At 38.0% G+C, this 20783-nt stretch overlaps 2 protein-coding genes across 2 annotated transcripts; both read left to right on the top strand.

Moving 5' to 3' along the window:
- The first annotated feature begins 1422 nt into the window (after positions 1 to 1422).
- Positions 1423 to 13756, top strand: LOC140937744 (endophilin-B1-like). The gene is made up of 9 exons (XM_073387306.1): positions 1423 to 1538; positions 1610 to 1751; positions 4857 to 4985; positions 6124 to 6257; positions 7312 to 7404; positions 9443 to 9532; positions 10370 to 10470; positions 11390 to 11564; positions 11979 to 13756. Exons 1-9 carry the CDS (start codon positions 1443 to 1445, stop codon positions 12084 to 12086), a joined length of 1068 nt encoding a protein of 355 aa, XP_073243407.1. The 5' UTR covers positions 1423 to 1442; the 3' UTR covers positions 12087 to 13756.
- A 4172-nt stretch (positions 13757 to 17928) lies between these two features.
- LOC140937736 (E3 ubiquitin-protein ligase TRIM45-like) lies at positions 17929 to 20425 on the top strand. The gene has a single exon (XM_073387300.1). The coding sequence runs from the start codon at positions 18067 to 18069 to the stop codon at positions 20242 to 20244; it is 2178 nt and encodes a 725-aa protein (XP_073243401.1). The 5' UTR covers positions 17929 to 18066; the 3' UTR covers positions 20245 to 20425.
- Positions 20426 to 20783: the final 358 nt, after the last annotated feature.

Below are 20783 nucleotides of genomic sequence, written 5' to 3'. Positions count from 1 at the left end.
AACATAGATTTGTGCCAATTTTTTTCTCATCGAAAGGAAGCACTGTCCTTATTAAAATCATGAAATAAAAAATGGGGGTCACCGTACTCGTTTTTGCGGTAGAGCTGCAGAAAGTGCGCACCAAACGCATTTTCTCCGATTTTTGAGAGAGGACTGGGGCGAGTTTCAAAATAGAAAGAAAGTATTAAAAAATCCGTTTTCACAGAATTTACATCGAGATGTCACATTTAGGACACAATGTGATAAAGAAAGTGTTTAAATGAAAATCAAAGTGAGCCTGAGCACAAGTTAAACATCCACTATCGAGGTTCTCCGAGAGGAGGTCGAACTCAGCAACACGCGTACTGCTTACGTTATGCACATTCCCAACACATTGAGTCTCACCTCGGCAAGAAACAACAGCAAGCAAAAATTCCAATAGCGTTTCTCTTCAGTCAACTTCATTTTAATAATATTACTACACATGCTCTTTTTTACGGCGGCCATCTTGTTATGCGCAGTAAAAGATGCGCAGTGCAAAACTAGGGAATCACCTTAAGACCGATTGGGGAGCGGGACTCCTTACAACTTGTTTTTCTGTGGTAATGAAAGTAAGTTAATTTGTGTATAGCCTGACAAAACAACCGAAATTTCGCGACGCCACCACTGGTTTCCCCGGGAAATGACGCCTAGGAAGATCGAAGCTAGCAGAGTTGCTTCGATCTTTCCTAGACAGGGTAATGTTACTGGTGATAATGTCAAGACACATAATTTTTCCATTCAAGGTCTCTTCACACTTGATGCTGTGTCAAATACTTAAATAATACATGTCCGACTTGTTTTTTAATTATGTTATCTTGTTGGTAAAGTTCACTCACAAAATAGTTTTTAGTCGAATTAATATTTGTAATGGGGCAAACACCAAATTTAAATTATTTTTTAGGCTGATATCTCGGCATAAAGTATGCATTTTTACTTGGAGATAGGCTGCATTATGTAACTCAATGCCAAAGTCTCTTTCTATAAAAGTGCTCCGTGAAAAAAATTACCCGTGCTGTAGTTTGGAGTTGATTTTAAACTAGCCTGCGTAGCTGGCGGTATTGTGAGGGTAAAAGTGCTCCGTGAAAAAAATTACCCGTGCTGTAGTTTGGAGTTGATTTTAAACTAGCCTGCGTAGCTGGCGGTATTGTGAGGGTGCGAGTTTAAAGTTTTGGCGGCGGAGCCGTGTTCCAAAAAAAATGAGTAGGGACGAGGCGGATCTCACTTGACTACTACACAATACCGCCAGCTACGCAGGCTAATTTTAAACTTACTTGCACAATGGCCAAGCCAACCCTAGCCCTCCAAGCCCTCCCATCAGTGGAGCATGTTCGCGGGGAGTCTGGATATGAGGAGGCGTACTGTTGCTGTGTGTCTGCGCAGAAAACTGCACTTTTGGCAATTTGCTGCGCATCATCTTCAATATGGATTACTTTCGCTCAGTAAACATCAATAACATGGCTGATTCAATGAAGAAGTTCGGTGCCCAAACGGCAACTTTCTTCTCAAGAGCGAAACAGGTTTGTTACCTTATACGCCAAGGTGTCTTAACATAGAGTCATTTTTTTTCAACGAATCTTTTATTTGTTAGTACACAGAGGAACAACTGGGGACATCAGAGAAGACTGTTTTTGATGCTAGGTTTGAGTCGCTTGTGGAGAAGGCTGATCGTACTAAGTATTGGACAGAACGATTGTTACGACAAACAGAAGCCTTGCTTCAGCCGAATCCAGGTTTGTTTTGCATGACTTTTTCTTGGTTCAGGCGAAAGTCGTAACATATTTTTGCAACTGTTAAAGCGGGCAAGGCATTTTCTTTGGGACTCAATATTTCCAAGAATAAAACCACTTCATAAATTTTACAGCCTTAGCTTCGTGGCGTCGATAATCGTCTCATGAATATATTCATGTGATAAAAACTTTATGTGGCAGATACCACTAGGCAATTTACCGTTGTCTAAGTGATTTTAGAGAATTTCCTCCAGGGTCACTGTGTTAAAACCGTCGTGAGATTAATTGAAGTTAAATATTTTTAAGGGAAAATTTTTTAAAACAAAGGATGGTGATTCTGATATTATTTTAATAACTTCATTGGTAATTTAAAAGTGGAAATGGGCTGTTATTTTAATTCCGAGCAAGCATAAAATTGTGTGTGCATTTTGACGACATGCCACATTCGGATAACTTGCGGTCTAATATTCTGAGAAAGTGAAAACCGGAAGTCGAAATTTAGCCTTCACGTCAACAAATCTAAGATCAGTTTCTTTTTTTGGTCGGGGCACAGGGGTGGGGGAGGAGGAGGGCCTTTGAAATTCAGCTCCCTGAGCTAAATTTTTTTTCATCTGTAGCAAAATGTAAAATGATTATAGTAATCTGGATGATGTATAAAGGTTGTGTATCAAGATCATGTGACATATTATTGCACCAAAAAATGCAACAGAATTTTTGTCTAGAAGTTACAATCTGAATGTTATTTACATGTAAAGCAAAAAATCAATAAAATTTGTCATTATTCTAGAATGTTTCATGTACATGTATAACATCATAAGAAAAAATATCAACATTTCGATGCAAAGATTAAACACCTTAATATAAAGAATAGGAAAAATCCATCAAAAATGAAGAGCAACAATGATTTTTAAGCAAGGCATGTTTTGATCGATCTTTGATAATTTTCATTTGTTAATGGTAATTTAACTTTTAAAATAACAATGGTGATGGGTATCTGAGTTGACAATGGCATTTAAGAACTTATGAGTAAAATTTATTAGTAAGCGCGAAATATCAATATTCTGCTTACAAGGGAAAACATTATTCAAAAAAAAACTAGTAAACCTACTCTGTATACAATGTAAATGTTAAAATCTGTTCAAATGTTTAATTTGCATAAAAAGGATTTAAAACATTAAGGTTATATGGTTCTCTTTTTATGTTTTTTTTGTGGAAAGCTGGATGTTGCACACTCACTAATACAACATGTAACATTAATATAAAAAGTTTAATAATTACGAGTTAACTTCAGGTCAATTCACATCATGTATCACCATTTATTGCAATTTCAAGCCTCTAAAGATGATCAAAAATCAATCAAACATGTTTTGCTAAAAAATCAAAGTTGTTGTTTACTATTATCAGATTCTTGATTCTTCTACTATTATCAAGACCATTTAATATTTATTTTAATTTCTATTGTGCAATTATTACTGTATCAATATAAAAATTTTCAATTGTGCATAAAAAATTTATAAATTTATTTTGAAATTTATAATTGGCAAGCTATCAAAAAGTGTTTTAGACCATTTAGAATAAGGAAGGTTGTGTTTCACTTATGAAAAACAAAATTTCAATGTTAAATCATCTACATGTATCATGGTCTTGTATTCTGGATGAAAATGTGTGAGATTAGATATGACTTAACAAAGATGCAATGATCAGGTTGATTGACCAGATGTAAAAACATCAAGTAAGGCTCTGTGACTCCCGATGATTTTGACAATTAAAAACTGATCAAAACTCAAAAGTTTTGCTTCTATTAAAGTGAAAGGATTTTGATCCCACTTCAAAGTGGATCAATACAAAGCTTTACCTCAGGTGTAGCGGTTTTGTTTCCAGATAGATAAAAGTTATTAGGGAAAAATGACATGAATGAATAATTTATATTAGATGTTTTTTAACCAATTTTAACTAGACTGCGAACAGTCCGTCTTTTCTCTTAAGATCCATCGAGTTCTCAGACATGGTGCATTTTGGCACAGAGAACGCTTTAAACAAAGGGACTGGGGCGACACAAGAAAATTCTTCCATCTCGGGCTTACGCCCTCATTTCTCGCAGCTCACAGGTTCGCCGCTCGCCCCGCACACGTCCTACCCCAGCAACTTTGCAGAAAATAAGAGACTGCTTGCAGTCTAAATTTTAACAGGACTATTTGAATCTGTTCCAGCAAAATTGTGACACATGCTCTTTTTGCCTGAAGCCCTTTACTGTCTGTTTGTTTCATTTTTATTGTTTGTTTATTTTCGGTTGTGGTTTCTTCAACCAGTCAGATTGTGGTGGAATATTTTGATATAAATTAGAAATATTGATGAATTATAAAGTAACCTGAATTGCCAAATTTTCTCTGTTTTGTAGATGTGATTGAAATTTTGTATTCACATATGCTGAATCTAATGCAAATGAGTGAGAACAGTAGATTTTCCTTGTAGGCATTAAATTATCTGGTACATGTGAAATGTGTGGTTTGAACCAGGCCTAGAAATAAAGATTCTTTATTTTTGCTGGTGGTTGCTGAGGCTTTGAATTAATTTTGAATTAATTTATCAAATCCTCATAAACTAGCTCTCATACTGAAACTGCGCTCACATGAAATCTCTCAGAAAATCAATCATGATTGTATAAAATAATTGAATGGAGACCTGTGAAAAGATACTTTTTTTATCTTCTCATGTTGAGAATACCTTACATGCAGTGTATACAATTCCCTTTACTTACATTTGTATAGTCACATTATCAATGCTCAAAGAAAAATTCTGTCTATGTGTAGGGTGCAAAGAAAGTCAGTTTTACAGCCTGCTATTCGGCCAAACTGTAGCTAGCATGTACTAGCCACAAGTCATTTCAACTAGCCCAAACCCTTTTTGCTTAGCAAGATTGATTACAATCCTTCTGTAATTTGAATTTCCCCCAAAAAACAGCGCTTGCCTGTCGGGCAAGTTAAGAACAAAAATCACTAGCCCAATAGCAAAATCCACTAGCCCCAGGCTATCGGACACGACTTTCTTTACACGCTGTCTGTGTGGTCATGTTATAAAAATATTTCTCTGTGTCTATTTATAATGTAGGCATGAGAGCTGAAGAATTTGTATATGAGAAGCTGGACAAACCAAAACCCCCTCGACTGACAGAGAGTGAAACACTTGGCCAATCCATGATTGAGGCTGGGAATGACTTTGGTCCTGGAACCAATTATGGTGAGATATATAGATTACAATATAACACTTTTTTTAAAATACCTATAACAGTACAGCTGTAATAAGTTGAGCCCATTTACATGTACTTAGACTTTCTCAAAGTCCTTCGCTTCTCATTTCCGGTTGCGGTAGTTGGCCCCAGCGTGAAGGACTTCTACCCCCTGCAGTGGCCAAATTTACAGGTGGAATTTTCCTCCAGTGGGTTTTATCCAATCACGAATGGTTTTACTGATGGGCTGTCAATAATACCCAATCACGCCACATTAAACTTGACTTAAACTGTTTTGATCCAAATTCAACTGAACTGTGTATTTTTTGTGGGCTGTATTTCGATTTCGTTTTATTCCCTGTATTCAAATACAAAGCTTTACTGGGTGTTTTATCTTCCTCCATTTGAGTACTTTACCAAGGCCGGATTTTCCTAGCAGCAATGGAGCAGAAAAAAAATTACGGACTTTTCTGTTTTGTTTTGTTTTTATGCTTTCTTTCACTGCGCATGCAAACCTTGCAACGATTCTTGTGTACTTAAACTCGACTGAATAATAATGAAGGGTCAGGCCCAAAAACATGTGGAGACTAAACTCACAAATATCACAAGAAGGCACTTTTGTTCATTACCCAATTTTTTTATTGAGCGTTCCTTTAATACTCTTTTTACTTTCTCTTATAGGAAGTTTGTTTCCGTTTTTTGTTTAATTGACATACTTTGACAGCTCATGATGACACGTGACAGGAACACAGTTAGTTCACACCAAAATGACGTCACTTGATCTGATTTTTTGCAGCGGAAACAAGTCAAGCTGTCACTCTCTCACTCACTTTTGCCACAGAAAAAATAAAAAATCTGCCGCTCTTGCTTCACGCTTGTGAAAAAATTTGAGCTTGACTTGTAGTTAAGTCTGACATGTACTGTGTATTATTATGATTATGAGCTACAGCATATGGTAAACATTACTAATGTAATTTTTGAATGTGTACATGTATTTCCATTGATATACATATGTACTTTGTGAACCTTATGTATTTTTCTATGTCTGCCATATTACTGTTGTCATATTTAGTGTTTGTCTAGGCCTCAATATTGAGAAGCAGTCCCATATATGCCAACTATCATTATTATTTTTTTTTTACACCTTAGGAAGTGCATTAGTAAAGTGTGGCGAAACAGAAAAGAAGATTGGTCAAGCGGGAAGAGAGTTAAAAGCCAAGTCCATGACAAACTTTCTTCACCAGCTAAAGACATTTTTGGAAGGAGATATGAAAACAATTGCTGTAAGTACATTGACATTCTACGTTTGTACAGTAGTATAATTTTATAATGACTTCACTACCATGTTAATTCTGCAGTGTTGCTACTGAAATTCTACCCTCATCTTTAGGTCGTACATAATTATGTGTCATCATCATCATCTTCATTTGTCCACTCAAACTCAGTGTTTGAGAGGTCGTCACTTGTTTCCATGCGCAAAACTGACATTTTCCTCTCAGTGGCTCTCACAAGACATTTCACTTTTCTTAAATGAAATTTCTCTGTCTCTTGAATTTTCTGTTCATAAAAGTCTAAGTCTCTTCAATTTTTAAGGGAAAAAAAATTAAAAGTGGTACGAGTAGGATTCAATCTTGGAGCATCGGCTCTGCAGTGCATTACTTTAACCCCTACACCACCGAGGATTTCCTGACAATGAATGGTTTGATTTGAATATATATAGCAACAACCGTAACCCTAACCCTAACCCTAACCCTAACCCTAACCCTAACCCTAACCCTAACCCTAACCCTAACCCTAACCCTAACCCTAACCCTAACCCTAACCCTAACCCTAACCCTTACTTTGTGTACGAATCATTAATCTGTCAACATCAGTTTGGCGGATGGAAATAAGTGTTGACCCGTTTGAGATGGGCCCTGTGTCTGATACAACTAAGAAACGTATACTGTACTGTATGTACTTTTTTTTCAGCCCGGCAAAACGGCTGTACATTTTCCTCTAAGAAACCCGGTTAATGCAGTCACCTATTAATAAAAGCCATTGGCCACATTCCCAAATAGTAGAATCTTTTATAAAGAGAACAGTTGTTCAAGAAGTGCCAATCCAATGTATGGTGTATTTGTCATTACCGCCCTTAAGTAATGAAATTTGACCCTGCCCAGTTGTAATATGGCCACCCTTTTAGTACAGCCAATTTTTTAAAAATTTTTTTGACCATTGGTGACCATATTAACGGGTTTATTAACGGGTTATGCATGGTCATAACATGTTTTCATAGTATACACTGTATTAAATTAAAGGTGGCTTATAACATGTATTTTTATGATCTGTGTTTAGAAAGAACGAAGGACACTGTTGGCAAAACGATTAGACTTGGATGCATGTAAAACCAAAGTACGAAAGGCTCAGAGCCCGGAAAAGATACAACAGGTAAAAACGGTGTATTTAGACAGCAAGCAGTCTCTCTTTTGCTCAAAAATCTGTAAGCAAGAGTATTTGAGCAGGGAAGTCGCTCGAGTTGCAAAGGTGCGAGTTGACAAGGTGTGAATACTTCGCTCGTATTCTCACCTTCTCAACTCGCGCCCTGGAAACTTGCACAACTTCGCTGCTCAAATACCCTTGCTTACAGATTTTTGAGCAAAAGAGAGACTACTCGCAGTCTATGGGGTATTGTACATCGCCCTAACTACAAGAAGATGACCAAAAATTATTGTCACTTTCGAGATTGCATGAGCATCAACACGTGTTGGACACTGTCATTTTCATTACATGTAATTCTCAATAGTTTAGTCCTAAACATTATTAATTTTTCTTCTAAAGATAAACATTACACAAGCATTCATAACATGATGAGTTCTTAATATCTGAACAGGTCACATTCAAATGCTTGACAAAAGGTCTCTTTCTTCCTGATGACAAAGCGGAAAAGGTGACATTTTGTAACTGTTGTTCTTTCACTTGGCACCTGTGGGGGTGGCTCTTTCCACCTTAAACTTGTTTTGCTTTAATTTGCTTTCTTGCAAGTTTTTCACTTGTCTTTAATTTAGTTGTTATGAGCAAATGTGGTTTCATTTAGATTGCTTAATGATGTGCTATTTTTTCATAACATACCTGACCAATGCATCTATTTATGTGAGTAAAATGAAATGAAATGAAGCTGTCAAATGACCCTTATCTTTCCTTTTTTGATGCAAAACAATTATGAAAACAAGCATGTGGCACCTAGTTTAAAAAGTTAAATCCAGTTGATTAAACACAAAGTTAAAATAATGCATTATTATAATTTTCTTTTCATTTTTTTATGCTTTGTGAGTTATAGCATTGGTTTTGTCATGTTAAATTTAAATTTTGTTACTCAAGTTTACCAGATTTGAACAATGTGAAAGCTGTTTTGCTGTACTGACTTGCATGATCCTGGTATCATATCAAAATAATAAAATTCTTTGTTTTTTCTATTAAATGCAGGAAGGATGATTTTAATGGTTACTTTTAAATTTAAGGCATCACCTCAGATATACTTTAACTGGCTGACAACTCAAACCACAATACAGCTCTAAACATATTAAATATAATGATATTTATCCAACCTTATTCCTCGGTTTATCACTGCTTTCCTGACAACCAATAACACTCATTTAACTTGTTAAAGTTTATGCAATGTCTTTTAAAGTGAGTTCTTTCCTTCCAAACTGTCTTTATTCCTGTATAAATCCTCTAAACTGTAGATGTATTCATCACGGAACTTGGTTGTAATCACTGAGTTGGATAAGGTGAGTATTCTTGAAGTAAGATCCTTTGCCTTCTATTCTTCAGTGCTGTCAATGCTCTTTTCCTTATTTCAGCTCTTTCCTCATGCTTAATCAAACATCTCTTGAATGATGTGTCAGTAATTCTAAAATCCTCATAGGCTCTGATGTGTAATTTGATACCCAGTGAGATCAAGCAGAAAATCGTGGAATAATCCTTGGAAGAGGCCAATAACAATTTAATAAGAGATGGGTGACCTCTTGTCTTCCCTCACATTTAATGCAGCAAGGAAGAAAAAAGTTCCATGTTGAATGACTGTAACTGTTTTCTCGTTTAAAATGGTACATGTATTCACAGGTTCTAAATGTAAACAACTGTACATTGGACTAGGACTACAGTGTCAGAATGGGGGGTCCTGCATGTGGTAACTACATTATATAAAAAGACAAGACAGCAACATTGTTAGCCTGTGTAGCTGGCAGGATTCTTGTGAGTACTTTAACAGCACTCCCATGCTAAACCCGCCAGCTATTGCAGGCTACAGCATTGTTTATTGGTTCATGTAATACACACGTGCACTGAAATGGTAGTCAACTTAGAAACTCACTGTTACATGTAGGTTCTGTTCACACACAAACAATAATGTTGTACAGTGCTTGCAGTGGGAAATTTTCTAATCTTCATGTATCATTTACTTTTCTTTACAATGTTATTTTCCTAGGCTGAAGCAGATTTGCGAGTGTGTCAAGCGGAGTTTGACAGGCAATATGAAGTTACAAAACTTCTGTTGGACGGAATTAGCACTGCACATGTGAGTACTGTAGACTTTTTTCTCGGTGGAACTTAATATTTCCTATAATGCTAGTGTGGCTAAATAATAATGTACTCTTAACTTGTCGACACTTCAACCATTAAACATCATGTACAAGGAAAGAGTTAAGAAGAAAGTACATAGAGCATGAACTCCTTGTACAGGCAAAGGTAACCTGAGGTCAGGCTCTAGTTTCTTCTTGCTTGATAGATATAATTCCACCAGTAAAATTTTAGTGTGACAACATAATGGAGAGAATTCATGAGAGCTGCTCTCCCTGGCCTGATATCAGGGTTTGTACTACACTGTTAGCGAAGCTCCATGTGCGCAAGTGGAGCCACATAGCTGAGAAAATTTGGTTGTCTATTCATCTGAGAAATTTTGGTAGTATTAGGTGACCATAGGTCCTTCCTTCCGACTGTCTGTCCGTCCACCCATCTGTTCCCAACACAGGGACCCCAATATAGCTACTGTAGCTAGTGAAGGAGCCTGCAACCTCATTTTGCACATCAGTGTTGTGGTCAATTGACAACTGTCAAAACAGCTGAGCGGTATCACATGACCATATCGCGGGTTTAGGTGTTGACCCATCGAGGTTCAAGTTCTTTTTAGGTTATCCACTGACAAATAAATAGTTTTCAACTGATCTCAGGTTCGACTCCAGGTGGATTTCTTTGCGATGGTAAAAAGTTTATTGTTTAAAGTGAATTATAAATTCTTGAACAGGAGCTTTACTTTTAGCCTTGGGTTAATCAAAATATTACATTGCGCTGAAAAGGCTTCACAGCAAACAAGTGAATAAGTTAATGATTGCTGTGTGATTGTTAATGTTTTCAGGCCAATCACCACCGTGCTCTTATGAACTTTGTGGAAGCTCAGGCACAGTATTATGCCCAGTGCCATTCATACATGACAGAGCTACAAAAACAACTTGCAAGGTACCCAGCCAGTTAGCTAAATCCAAAAGCTTGGCTTCAGTTTGTGAAGGTTTTGTATATAAATGCCATTCCCTTGTTTTACCGACAGTGTGTTCAAAAGGTTTCAAACGTGAGATAAAAGCTTGCTGTTTCTCGTATTTGTGTTCCTTCCTCTCTTGCTGTCTTAATTTCTGAATTATTTCTACCTTTGTTCATCTGTTAAATTTTTGCTTTTGGTAAACACTCTCTCATTATCAAGAACGAGGCTTCAAGGACATAGTAATTCTCTCTGTAATGTAATCAGGACTGTCAATGTTCAGTGCTTGAAGTAACCAATGATATGGAAAATGTACCCAGGGAAAGTGGTTGCTGGTGTAACTGGTGTTTAGTTTTTGTCTATCAGCGTAGGCCGTGATCAAATTAACCAATCGACAACAATTTTCCTTGGTCTACACTGACGTCGAAATGTTCAAACTTCAAGCGGAACCTCAACCATGAGCCACAGCTGAGATGTTTCACTGCAAAGTTTTGAACATTTTGACGTTATTTGCATGGTCGACCAGAGTATAGGCGATGAAAAATTGTTGTCGTTTTGTCTTCTCAAATACGAATTAAGTCCATTTCCGTTGGACTAGTTTTCTGAAAATCGCGCGCGAGAGATAAAGAAAAAAAAATTGCGCCACTATCATATAATTTCCAAAGTCTGTATTCTTTTCTACCATAGCTCTCGATCAAAGAGCGTGCAAGAAATTGCTCTTTTATTATAAACTACCCCTTGTAAAAAACCTAGCACCTGTGTAGATAAAGCGTTAGAAACTGGCCAGGGATACATACTTGCATGTTAACAACTCGTTGGCTTAAAAAAATATATATATGGACCGTTTCTGCACCGCTCTGGTCTTTATCATAGAACAAGGTCTGATACTGAAAATTATTTCAGTCCGCCAGGTGACGCGACTATCCCCCTAGCCCCTCCCTCTGCGTCATTGCCTATTGATAGCTCCAGATCACTGGACCCTAACACTGTTCCCAGGCCGGCTCTGACAAGGAAGGCTAAAGTACTCTATGATTATGACGCGGCTGACAAGAATGAGCTCTCTTTGCTTGCTGACGAGGTCAGTGTCACGGCTTAGTTGCTTCTGTTTTCTTGTAACTCGAACTTGTTGGTCACTTGGGGCGAGTGACTGATGTGATCACTAAGAACACTTTCTTGTTGTTCCGTAATCAGGGTCTCTCTTCTTGCACGGCGGCTCATTAAAAGAATTTTAATTTGTATCCATTTTCACCCCTCAGCTTTAACTTTACTTGTCGTCAAGACATTTTAATCCATACAGACATTTAAAGCTTTTGCTTGAACATCTTAAAACTATAGCCTGACAAGACCGCCGATATTTCGCGATGCATCAATGCTTTCCCCGCGAAATGACGTCTGAGAAACGACTGCAGAAATTCCATCCTGAAATTATGTGTCATTGCCCAGATGTTTCCTCACGGTACGACTTATGACTATCTTTTTTTTCATTTTTCAGGTAATCACCGTTTACAGTGCTCCGGGTTTAGATTCTGATTGGATGATTGGAGAGCGAGGGAGCCAAAGAGGAAAAGTTCCTCTAACTTACCTAGAGCTACTTAATTAATTACTAGATCAATTATGATAAGCATAAGACATAGATTACGAGAGGGCTATCTTGGGGCCGAGTGCCGAGTGAAACGTTGCGTTAGGAGTGATTTAAAGGGCAAGAGAATGTGATTATTCCATCTTTTGGTCAAAAATCCTTGAAATAAGCTACTAAGATAGTAGAATTTTTTAATAGCTTTCTTTGACTCGTCTTAGGTTTCTTTAAGATGAGTGTTTAAGATAATGACCTCTGTTTTTGCAGTATAAAGCGGAAAGGCTATGGCGAATAACTGAAACAAATAATTCGAATTCAGCAAAACGTTGTTAAGAATTCTAACCAGCAGGACGGAGTCTAGTTGGCTATTTACAAACTTGGCCGGGGATTGAAACTTAGGACTAGCCCAGGGATGTGCTCTAGCTCCCCTGGCGCCTGACTTTTTCTCTTGGGTAACTAGAAAATCTTAGTTTTTTTCATGCAAATCATATGCTAGGCACCCTAGATTTTACACGCTCAGAGCACTGGGCTCTCATTAAATTTCCTGGGAGGACAGCCTTGACTACCTTGGACACAAATCCAACACTGGCATGCAAAGTCCGTCCCCCAAAAATCAAAATTATTGATTAGTTTTCCTCTGTTGAAATAACTTTGGTCATTATCTTTTTTTTAGTTATTGATGTAATAGCCTTCTTTAATAGGATTTGTCAAGTGATACTAGTAGAAGAAGGCACTGTCCCTTTGTGCCCACGCACGAATTTGCGAAAAACGCGATTAATGTCTGTGTAACTCCGTTTACGCAGGCGACTCGTCTTAGAAGAAGGCCTTCGAAATTTAAACATAATTTAAGATATTAGTTTAAAAAATATTCCTCGGGGTGAACTTGTGAGAGTAAAGATCAGTTAAGTTTGTAACTTAATATCAGATTCGCACTTAAACTGCCCATCCCTGATCTTGGAAACTCGCTTGCTCTTAACAGTTTTGATACTTTATAATTTAGGGGGTTTTCCTATAAATTTTACCAGGCAAAACACATTTTATAGTCGTAGTTGTACAATGTACTTTAGGTTTGTCTTGTAATTATACGCTTACTAAAGTTGGACCGCTAAAAAAACAACGGCATATCAAAAGTACATAAGACTTTGAGTTTGCGGGAGCTCCCTGTTTTGTATATGAGTTAGATTACCGTATTTATTCGATTAAACGCCGCCCTCGAATAAACGCCGCACCTAATTAGAAGAATCCGGCGTTTACGTGATGATAATAGGAAAAACCTCGGTACAACTTGGTAATTTACACCATCCAGACATTGACGATTCTTTCTCAGCAAACTGAGAGACACTGGAACCTTTAAATTACATAATATTTACCTACGATTTACAATAACTGTTGTCATTGATTTAAAAAAAGTGATTTCGAAATAAACGCTCAAAATTTAATAAACGCCGTGGCGTTTAATCGAATAACTACGGTATTCTGATATTTGAAGATCGCGGATGAATTCATTCTCCGTGTATCATTTTTTTTCCTTTTAATTATGCTGGCTTGCAGTATAACAGAAAATGAAAGTTCAGTTTGTGGAAAGTTAGAAACGGCTTATATGCAATGTTTAAAGTACCTTGAACAGGAGTGTTAATAAAGGTCCTTGAACTATAGCTATATGTGGAGATATGGAAATAAATTATGGAAGTGAAGTACGTAGTCCAAGCGTCCAGTTGCCTTCGGGATTCCACCATCCAAAAGTCGGAAATTTTACTGGACCTCATTAGAATAAGGCAATTACCCAAGAGGAATGTCAAAATCTGGTGGAATAATTCTAATATGTAGATAAAGGGGCTGGAAACTTAAAGAACTGGTGAACGGATTTATGGAGGCTTTTTGCGGTGAATGGTGCCGGGTCACATGAAGTCGGAGGTGTGGGTCAGTGTTACTGAATAGAACATTCAGCCAAGGTAGAACGTGGTGAACTGAATTAGCGCTTTCACCAAGGGACTTGCACGCCTGTGCAGGTTTAAGAAATTTTTGTGTGAAAGTTGTAATACTAGCCAACGAATAGCTGTTTCCTTGATAAGAAGCAGCTTTTTGGCTTCCAGTTTGTTGGATCTCCACTTCACTTTTGTCCTGATCATGTGACCATTTGTTTAGCTCTTTGTGCTCCAGGGACGTGGTACAAACGACTCCCTCTTCAAGTAGCTCTTCGGTTGATTCTAAGGGGCACACAGCCTTCCCTTGCTTTATTATTTCCTCTCCACAATGAGTAGGCTTCCGCTGATTGTTCTTCGTGAAACTGCTGAGTAAATCAACAGGAAAACTGGCTCCATTGGTTTTTTTCCTCTCATCTCTTTTTCATAAATGGACTTTTCAGAGAGCTCAGTGAAAACAGTGTTGCAGTTTCTAAGAAATTGAGAATCTTATAATTCGGTGTCAAGAAAAGTACCGGCATTTGAATCACGTTTGATTCGCCTTTGGAGACACATTGTTGCCTTACAGAATCCTTTAGCGTGAAAAAGCAGTCACTGATAGTGAAGTCCAAAACGTTATCAAAGTTTTCAGTGTTGTTTCTTTTCGCGTTCTTTTTAATATTGCGCTCGTTACTAGCCAGCGCATGTTCTAGACACCTCTACCTTTAGTTGAAGTTCAAACGGGTAAGCCGACCTAATAGCATCATCAGGCGCCAACGTTGTTTTCTGAAGTATATTTTCACAATCGAGTTCCGTATCAGCTATAAGAAGGCGTCTAGATCTTCGGAAGAAGGGAAATCAGTTACTAATTTTGTGTGATCCCCTTGACCAAATCCACAAACGACATCACTGAAACTAACACTGTGTGACGTAACTATCTCACCGGGTGTCTTCCCCTCTGACTTCACACATGCTTGATTTTTTGGAATTTATGATTGGCTAAGATTGTTCTATTGTTTTATTTAAAGCATCCATTTCCATATCAGGTGGAAATGCAATAAGATTCTCTGAAGAAGGGAAGTCGTCGTACTCAGTCCATTCACAAGAGCTTGCTCTTCTTTGCAGATGTCAAGTTTCTCGGAATTTAGTCCTCTTGTTTGAGAAGTTAGCTGTGTAAAGCGAGGCGAGTTTGAGTTCTTGCAGCTGATATTTTCTTCCTGATCTGAGATGAAACCTGATCTCTTCCATCTAAAATAGAAAAAGAAAACATCTATGACCAAATTATGCTGCAACCAAACTAAACTAATATCATAACACTTGAATTTTATCGACAGCCAAGTGCCTCCAAAAAGGTTGATTTTGATTAGAAACCGAATCTGAGCAAAATCAAATTTGGAGCCGTAAGGACTCTATTCTTCTGTCTTTTTTGACTGTTATTATTTCTTGGGCGCAGGTACCTGAGGCGCAAGAAAGAAACAGGCATATAGGTTCCTTGACGTTTTTCAACGTCGTTCGAATCTAGCAATCTAGCTAGCAATCCCAACGAATTAAGCGAATCAACAACCCTGGGAAACAGAACTGAGAAACGTTTTCGAAACTAGGGCTGACCGCTTGCAGAAATTAAGCAGCGGCCACTAGCAATATAAGAGGCGGGGGGCCGCTTAGGGGAGCTTGTATTACGACAAAAAAGTACAGTACCAGTAAGTGTTGGTTATGTTGTCTCATGTGGTACATATTGATACTATTGCGTGTTAATCTTATGATGCCGAAATTGTCCAGTAGTAGTAGCGCTCGCAGTGTAGAGGAGCAAAAAGAAAAGATAGAAAAAGAAATTAAAATTGAAACCGTTTTCTTAGAAAGGGGTCTGCGTCTGCTAAGGATATAATGGCCACTAATGAGGATGTAAAGTTAAGACAGCGCTCTACAAAAATTAAATAAAACAGAGTGCGACTGAAGTCTGTAAAGTTGTTGGAGTTATTTCTAAACGCCTCCGCGACAGCTAGAGTGGCCCCAGTCGGAGCGCAACTTCATAAATGAAAATCTGACAGCATTTCGCCGAAGATTGGTGAAGAATGACGGATTATTACTGGGAGTCTGGACTATTGACGGGAAAGTTTTTGTGAAGACTTCGCCCGGCGCGGGATGGAAACCCTATAAAAATTAGTCAGACCTTGATAACCTTTGACTCAATGTTAACCTACTGCTGGTACGAAACTCTTAAGTATGGGAGGGGGGTCTCAAAAAGGTTTCGAATCAAGCGGTTTTTTCTCTAAAGTATTTTCTTTACCCGGCCGTATCGTTGTTTTTTTTTAAGGGTTTGCGTCCGCAGTGGTTTCTGTGCTAACTTGGTTTAGCTGTTTTCATTTGTTTTCTTTTGTTTCTTTTATTGATCACACTGCTTTAGGTAAGAGGGTATTGTCTTAGATTAGCTTATCTAATGCACAAAGAAAAAGGAATGAAGGTCATCTCACTCAATGTAAGGAGCATTCCTTCTTTTTCAGTTTTTTTCGCTTCCTTATTACGTAATTATGTACCTCTTTGTAATTTTAACAGTGTGATTTAAGTAAAACAATTATTAAAAAGAAAAAAATTTGGATTTGGGAGTTGTTAAAACTAGAAATAGAGGGGAATAATTAGTAGACAAGTACCAATTATTCCACCACCACAACAAAATGCCCCTGACCTCATTAGCAGATTAACTGGCTTATGTGCATACCTTTTTCCCCTTAAAATTTCTTTCATTCTCAATTCGATCAACCCCATTTTCATAACAACCACACTGCCCCCTTACGTGCGGCCTTAAGTACAGCTGTTCACTGACGAGAGCGTCTCGGTTAAGACAGCCTCGATTGTACAAGTATTGGGACCTCAGTCTGGTTAAACCGTTGTATATTCTCCCGGGAAGGTTGATATGAAATTATAAACAGTCCGCAACTAATGCAGGCAATTAGTACAGGTAATGGCATGATTTGTAGTGATATTTGGCATAAATGCCACGAGTGATATTTCGAAATTGTTATACGTAATTTCCCGAGCCGTTAGGCGAGTGAAATTTGAGACAAATTTTGAAATATCACGAGTGGTATTTACGCCAAATATCACTTACAAATCATGCTATTATTTGTTTATACTACTACCCGCAAAGGTTTTGTAATTTTCACATGTAGGTATTTCAAATTAAGCTGAAATACCACTGCTCTAAGCCAATCAAATTGCAGACATTTCTCATGTAGTAGTATAATTTAGTATCAAGGGAACTCAAATAAAGTAAAATTTCTGATGAGGTACTCGTGATCTTGCGGGACTGCATCACAAAAAAACTTATGTAAACGATGCGGATCCAAAATCTAAAAGAGTGTTCCATGTGATATCTAAACTTGACGGTTGTCCCCACAATATTAATCATTCAGAAAAAGCTGATTCAAAACTAAACTTTTGAAACTTTTGTTAACTTCTGATCTACCGTCACTGAAGGGTAAGTTTGGTTGGCTGCCTGAAATGTAGGGTAAATTGAGTTTACAACATGGACTACTATACTGACTCGAAACGTTTTTTATGGATCCAAAAAAATAAAGGAGTATTTCATCTACAATAATAATTAGACTGTTCAAAGTCCCCTATTTTTTCGTGAGATCATTTAGATATACCGCGTCTTACCGTCACGGGTATCTTGATTTTCAAAAGTACCGAGGGGGTGGGCGTCGGGGATTATAGCTCTCCCAAACCGCCCCCGCCCCCCTAAGTAGTTTTGACACTCATGCAAGATGGCAGCCCGTAACACAAAGAGCTCGATCTCGATAATAGAGGACTGTGAACAGTCTAAATAATAATGTATTACTGCGTGCAGTTTCTTTATTTGTCAAAATGATTTAGACAAGTCACGCTTCTTAAGCAAAAAATGACCTTTGAAACTTCTAAGAACTTCCGCTTTTAGACTAGGGTCAGAGGGTGAAAAGATTCAAATTTGGTTGGCTGCCTAGCTGTCTGCAGTGTAATGCAAATTGCTTTTGTAATACTAGAAGTCCTTTAAATGGTCCAAGTTTCCCGGAATCACACTGAACAAGAATAAGGTGTGTTCTGTTTCTCTGAAAGAAACTTGAACGATGGAGTCTTTGTTGAAGAATCTCAAAGAACACGTTACTTGTTCAATATGTCTGGATACTTTTACCGATCCCAAGACAATAACCTGCCTCCACACATTCTGCTGTGAGTGTTTGAAGAAACATGCACTGATCAGCCAAAGAAATGGAAAGTTTCGCTGCCCCGAGTGTCAAGCCGAAGTCGATCTTCCCGAAGCAAACCGTTTTGATAAACTACCGACCAGTTTTCATCATAATAGTCTACTCAGTGTTCTCGCCATCCGACAGAGCGGCAAGGGAAATTACATCAGTTGTGGTATTTGCAAGAAAAAGAGCGCAGAGATAAGTTACTGCTTCGAATGCGCTAAATTCATGTGCAGTGACTGTGTAAACGCACATCAACTGTTTACAAACCTCACAGAAGGACACAAGGTGACGCCAGTCAAACAGTTCCAATCTCAAGACTACGAAGCCCTGATGAAGAGGCAGTCATTTTGTTCTGTGCAATATCACGAGCGAGAAATAACAAGGTTTTTCTGCCACAAATGCAAACTGTGTGTTTGTCAGATATGCATCGCTACGGATCACAAGGCACACGAGGGCCATGACGTGGAACTGCTGGACAAAGTGGCAGACGGCGAAAAAACTTATATCCTGATGAAAACCGAGGAATTAAAAGCAAAAACAAATGTCATAAGGGGTGCAATTCGTCTATGTGAACAAACAGCATCTGAGCTGGAAACAAATATCACTAACGCTAAACGTGAAGTTTCCCAAAAAGCTGAACAGATGATCGCCAAGATTCGAGAAAACGAACGGCAAATTATTACAGCCTTCGAGAACACGCGCGTGTTAAGGGCGGATAAGTTAGACTCTGCAAAGGCACAAGTACAATCCTTGCTGAAGCAAATCAACCAAGCAATCGAGTTTGCTGAAAATCTGATTCAAAGAAGCTCCAGCTCAGATATAATGCAAAGCAATAATTATCTAGAAAAACGTTTTGAACAGCTTGAAAACACGGCGGTCCCGGAACTTCCTGTCAATTCATTCCTGAAGTTTTATCCAGCTAAAGAAGTAAAGAATCTTACACTCGGTTACATAGCAACAAGTGAACCAGTAGTAGGACTGACAAAAGATTTCCAAGCTGGTGTTGAATCAGAGTTTGAAGTTCACCCACAAATACTTGGAGAACAAGTGCGTGAAGTGAAAGTATTAGTGGAACCCGCTGATAAAGTAGGAATTTTGACGACTTACGAAAAACAAGATGGAGATTACAAGGTGAAGTTCACACCTAAAGTTCCAGGCATCTCTAACATCATAATAAAGGTAAATGGCAAGGAGTTTGCAGGAAGTCCTTATATTGTCGAAGTAAAACAACGACTCATTCAAGTTGTGGGAGAGTTAAAAGTAAAAGGAGAAACTCTTAGAGAGCCATTTGGAATTTCCGTAAACAGCAAAGGAGAAACCGCTGTTACTGACGATGATAAACACTGTATCCTGATAATTGACAAAGAAGGAAATTGTGTAAGAAAAGTGGGATGTATTGGAAACAATTCTGGACAGCTAAAACGCCCAGTTGACGTCACATACTTAACTGATAATAACATTATGGTGGCAGATCATTTAAATCATCGCATTCAACAATTCAATGTTCAAACAGGGAACTATGTGATAAGCTTTGGGAAGGAGGGGACAAAGAATGGCGAGTTTCACTGTCCACTCAGTGTTTGTGTGGATGATAAAGGACGTGTTATCGTAGCTGACTGCCGTAACAACCGAGTCCAAGTTTTATCACAGGATGGTGAACTTTTGTTTCAATTTGGTGAGAGTGGGCCAGAAAAACTTAATAAACCCTCTCATTGTACTTACTACAAAAACAAGTTCATTGTCTCTGACAGGAATAATCATTGCCTGAAGGTTTATGACAATTCAGGGAAGTTTTTGTACAAAATAGGAGAACCAGGCGAGGGTGATGGACAGTTGAAGCAACCATGGGGATTGTGTGTCCAGACGTGTGGCGATCAGTGTTATCTTCTTGTATGTAATAGTGGCAATCACCGTGTTGACCAGTTTACATTGGAGGGTTGTTTCACTGGAAAAACTATTGATTCGTTACAATCCCCCACAGGAATAACTACAAAACCGGATGGACTTATTTTAGTTACTGACTACGCGACCAAAAAAATTCACATTCTAAAATAATCAAGAAGCACCAAACTGAGTAACCAAACAGACATATATCCTAAAATAAGTACCAGACCAGAAAAAGAAAACTCTGAGTATGACAGACAATAAAAGTAAATAGCAGCTGAACACTTCAAGTTCAGTAAGCAATGGTTTTAAGGGAATTCCGGCAATGTTATCAGCACTAAAAAAACAAAAATTCTTCATACAGACAGACCCGTGTGAAAACATAACTAATGAGCAGCTGCAAAGCATATGAATACTTCTTTCTGATATTTATTTCTTAAGGTTTCATACACGTTTTGCAGTTCTTTGTCATTTGCTATGTAAATTTGTAAATACGTAACGTAAAAGAAGCCCTCTTGTTATTGACCGACAAATTTTTTTTTCTCTCTTAGCAAATGAAGCATATAGTGGTAAACTCTTTTAAATAGTGTTTTGATCACAGCAGAGCGAGTCATAGCCAGAGTTTTCACAGAGGTACGCATAACTTTAACAATTCACCCTAATCGCTCACTCAGGTCTCTTAAGGTGATTCCCTAGCTAGTAAAAGAACG

This window comes from Porites lutea, chromosome 5 (genome assembly GCF_958299795.1).
Source record: "Porites lutea chromosome 5, jaPorLute2.1, whole genome shotgun sequence".
Classification (NCBI taxonomy): Eukaryota; Metazoa; Cnidaria; class Anthozoa; order Scleractinia; family Poritidae; genus Porites; species Porites lutea.
The sequence above is the reverse complement of the archived record's forward strand: the minus strand, read 5'-3'. Positions and strand labels throughout refer to the sequence as shown.

Bases quoted from the DNA above. Each gene is read 5' to 3' on its own strand.
- LOC140937736 (XM_073387300.1), top strand. From the start codon at position 18,067: ATGGAGTCTTTGTTGAAGAATCTCAAAGAACACGTTACTTGTTCAATA.
- LOC140937744 (XM_073387306.1), top strand. From the start codon at position 1,443: ATGGATTACTTTCGCTCAGTAAACATCAATAACATGGCTGATTCAATG. The intron at 1,752-4,856 runs GTTTGTTTTGCA...TTTATAATGTAG, and splicing joins CTTGCTTCAGCCGAATCCAG to GCATGAGAGCTGAAGAATTT. The intron at 11,565-11,978 runs GTCAGTGTCACG...TTCATTTTTCAG, and splicing joins TCTCTTTGCTTGCTGACGAG to GTAATCACCGTTTACAGTGC.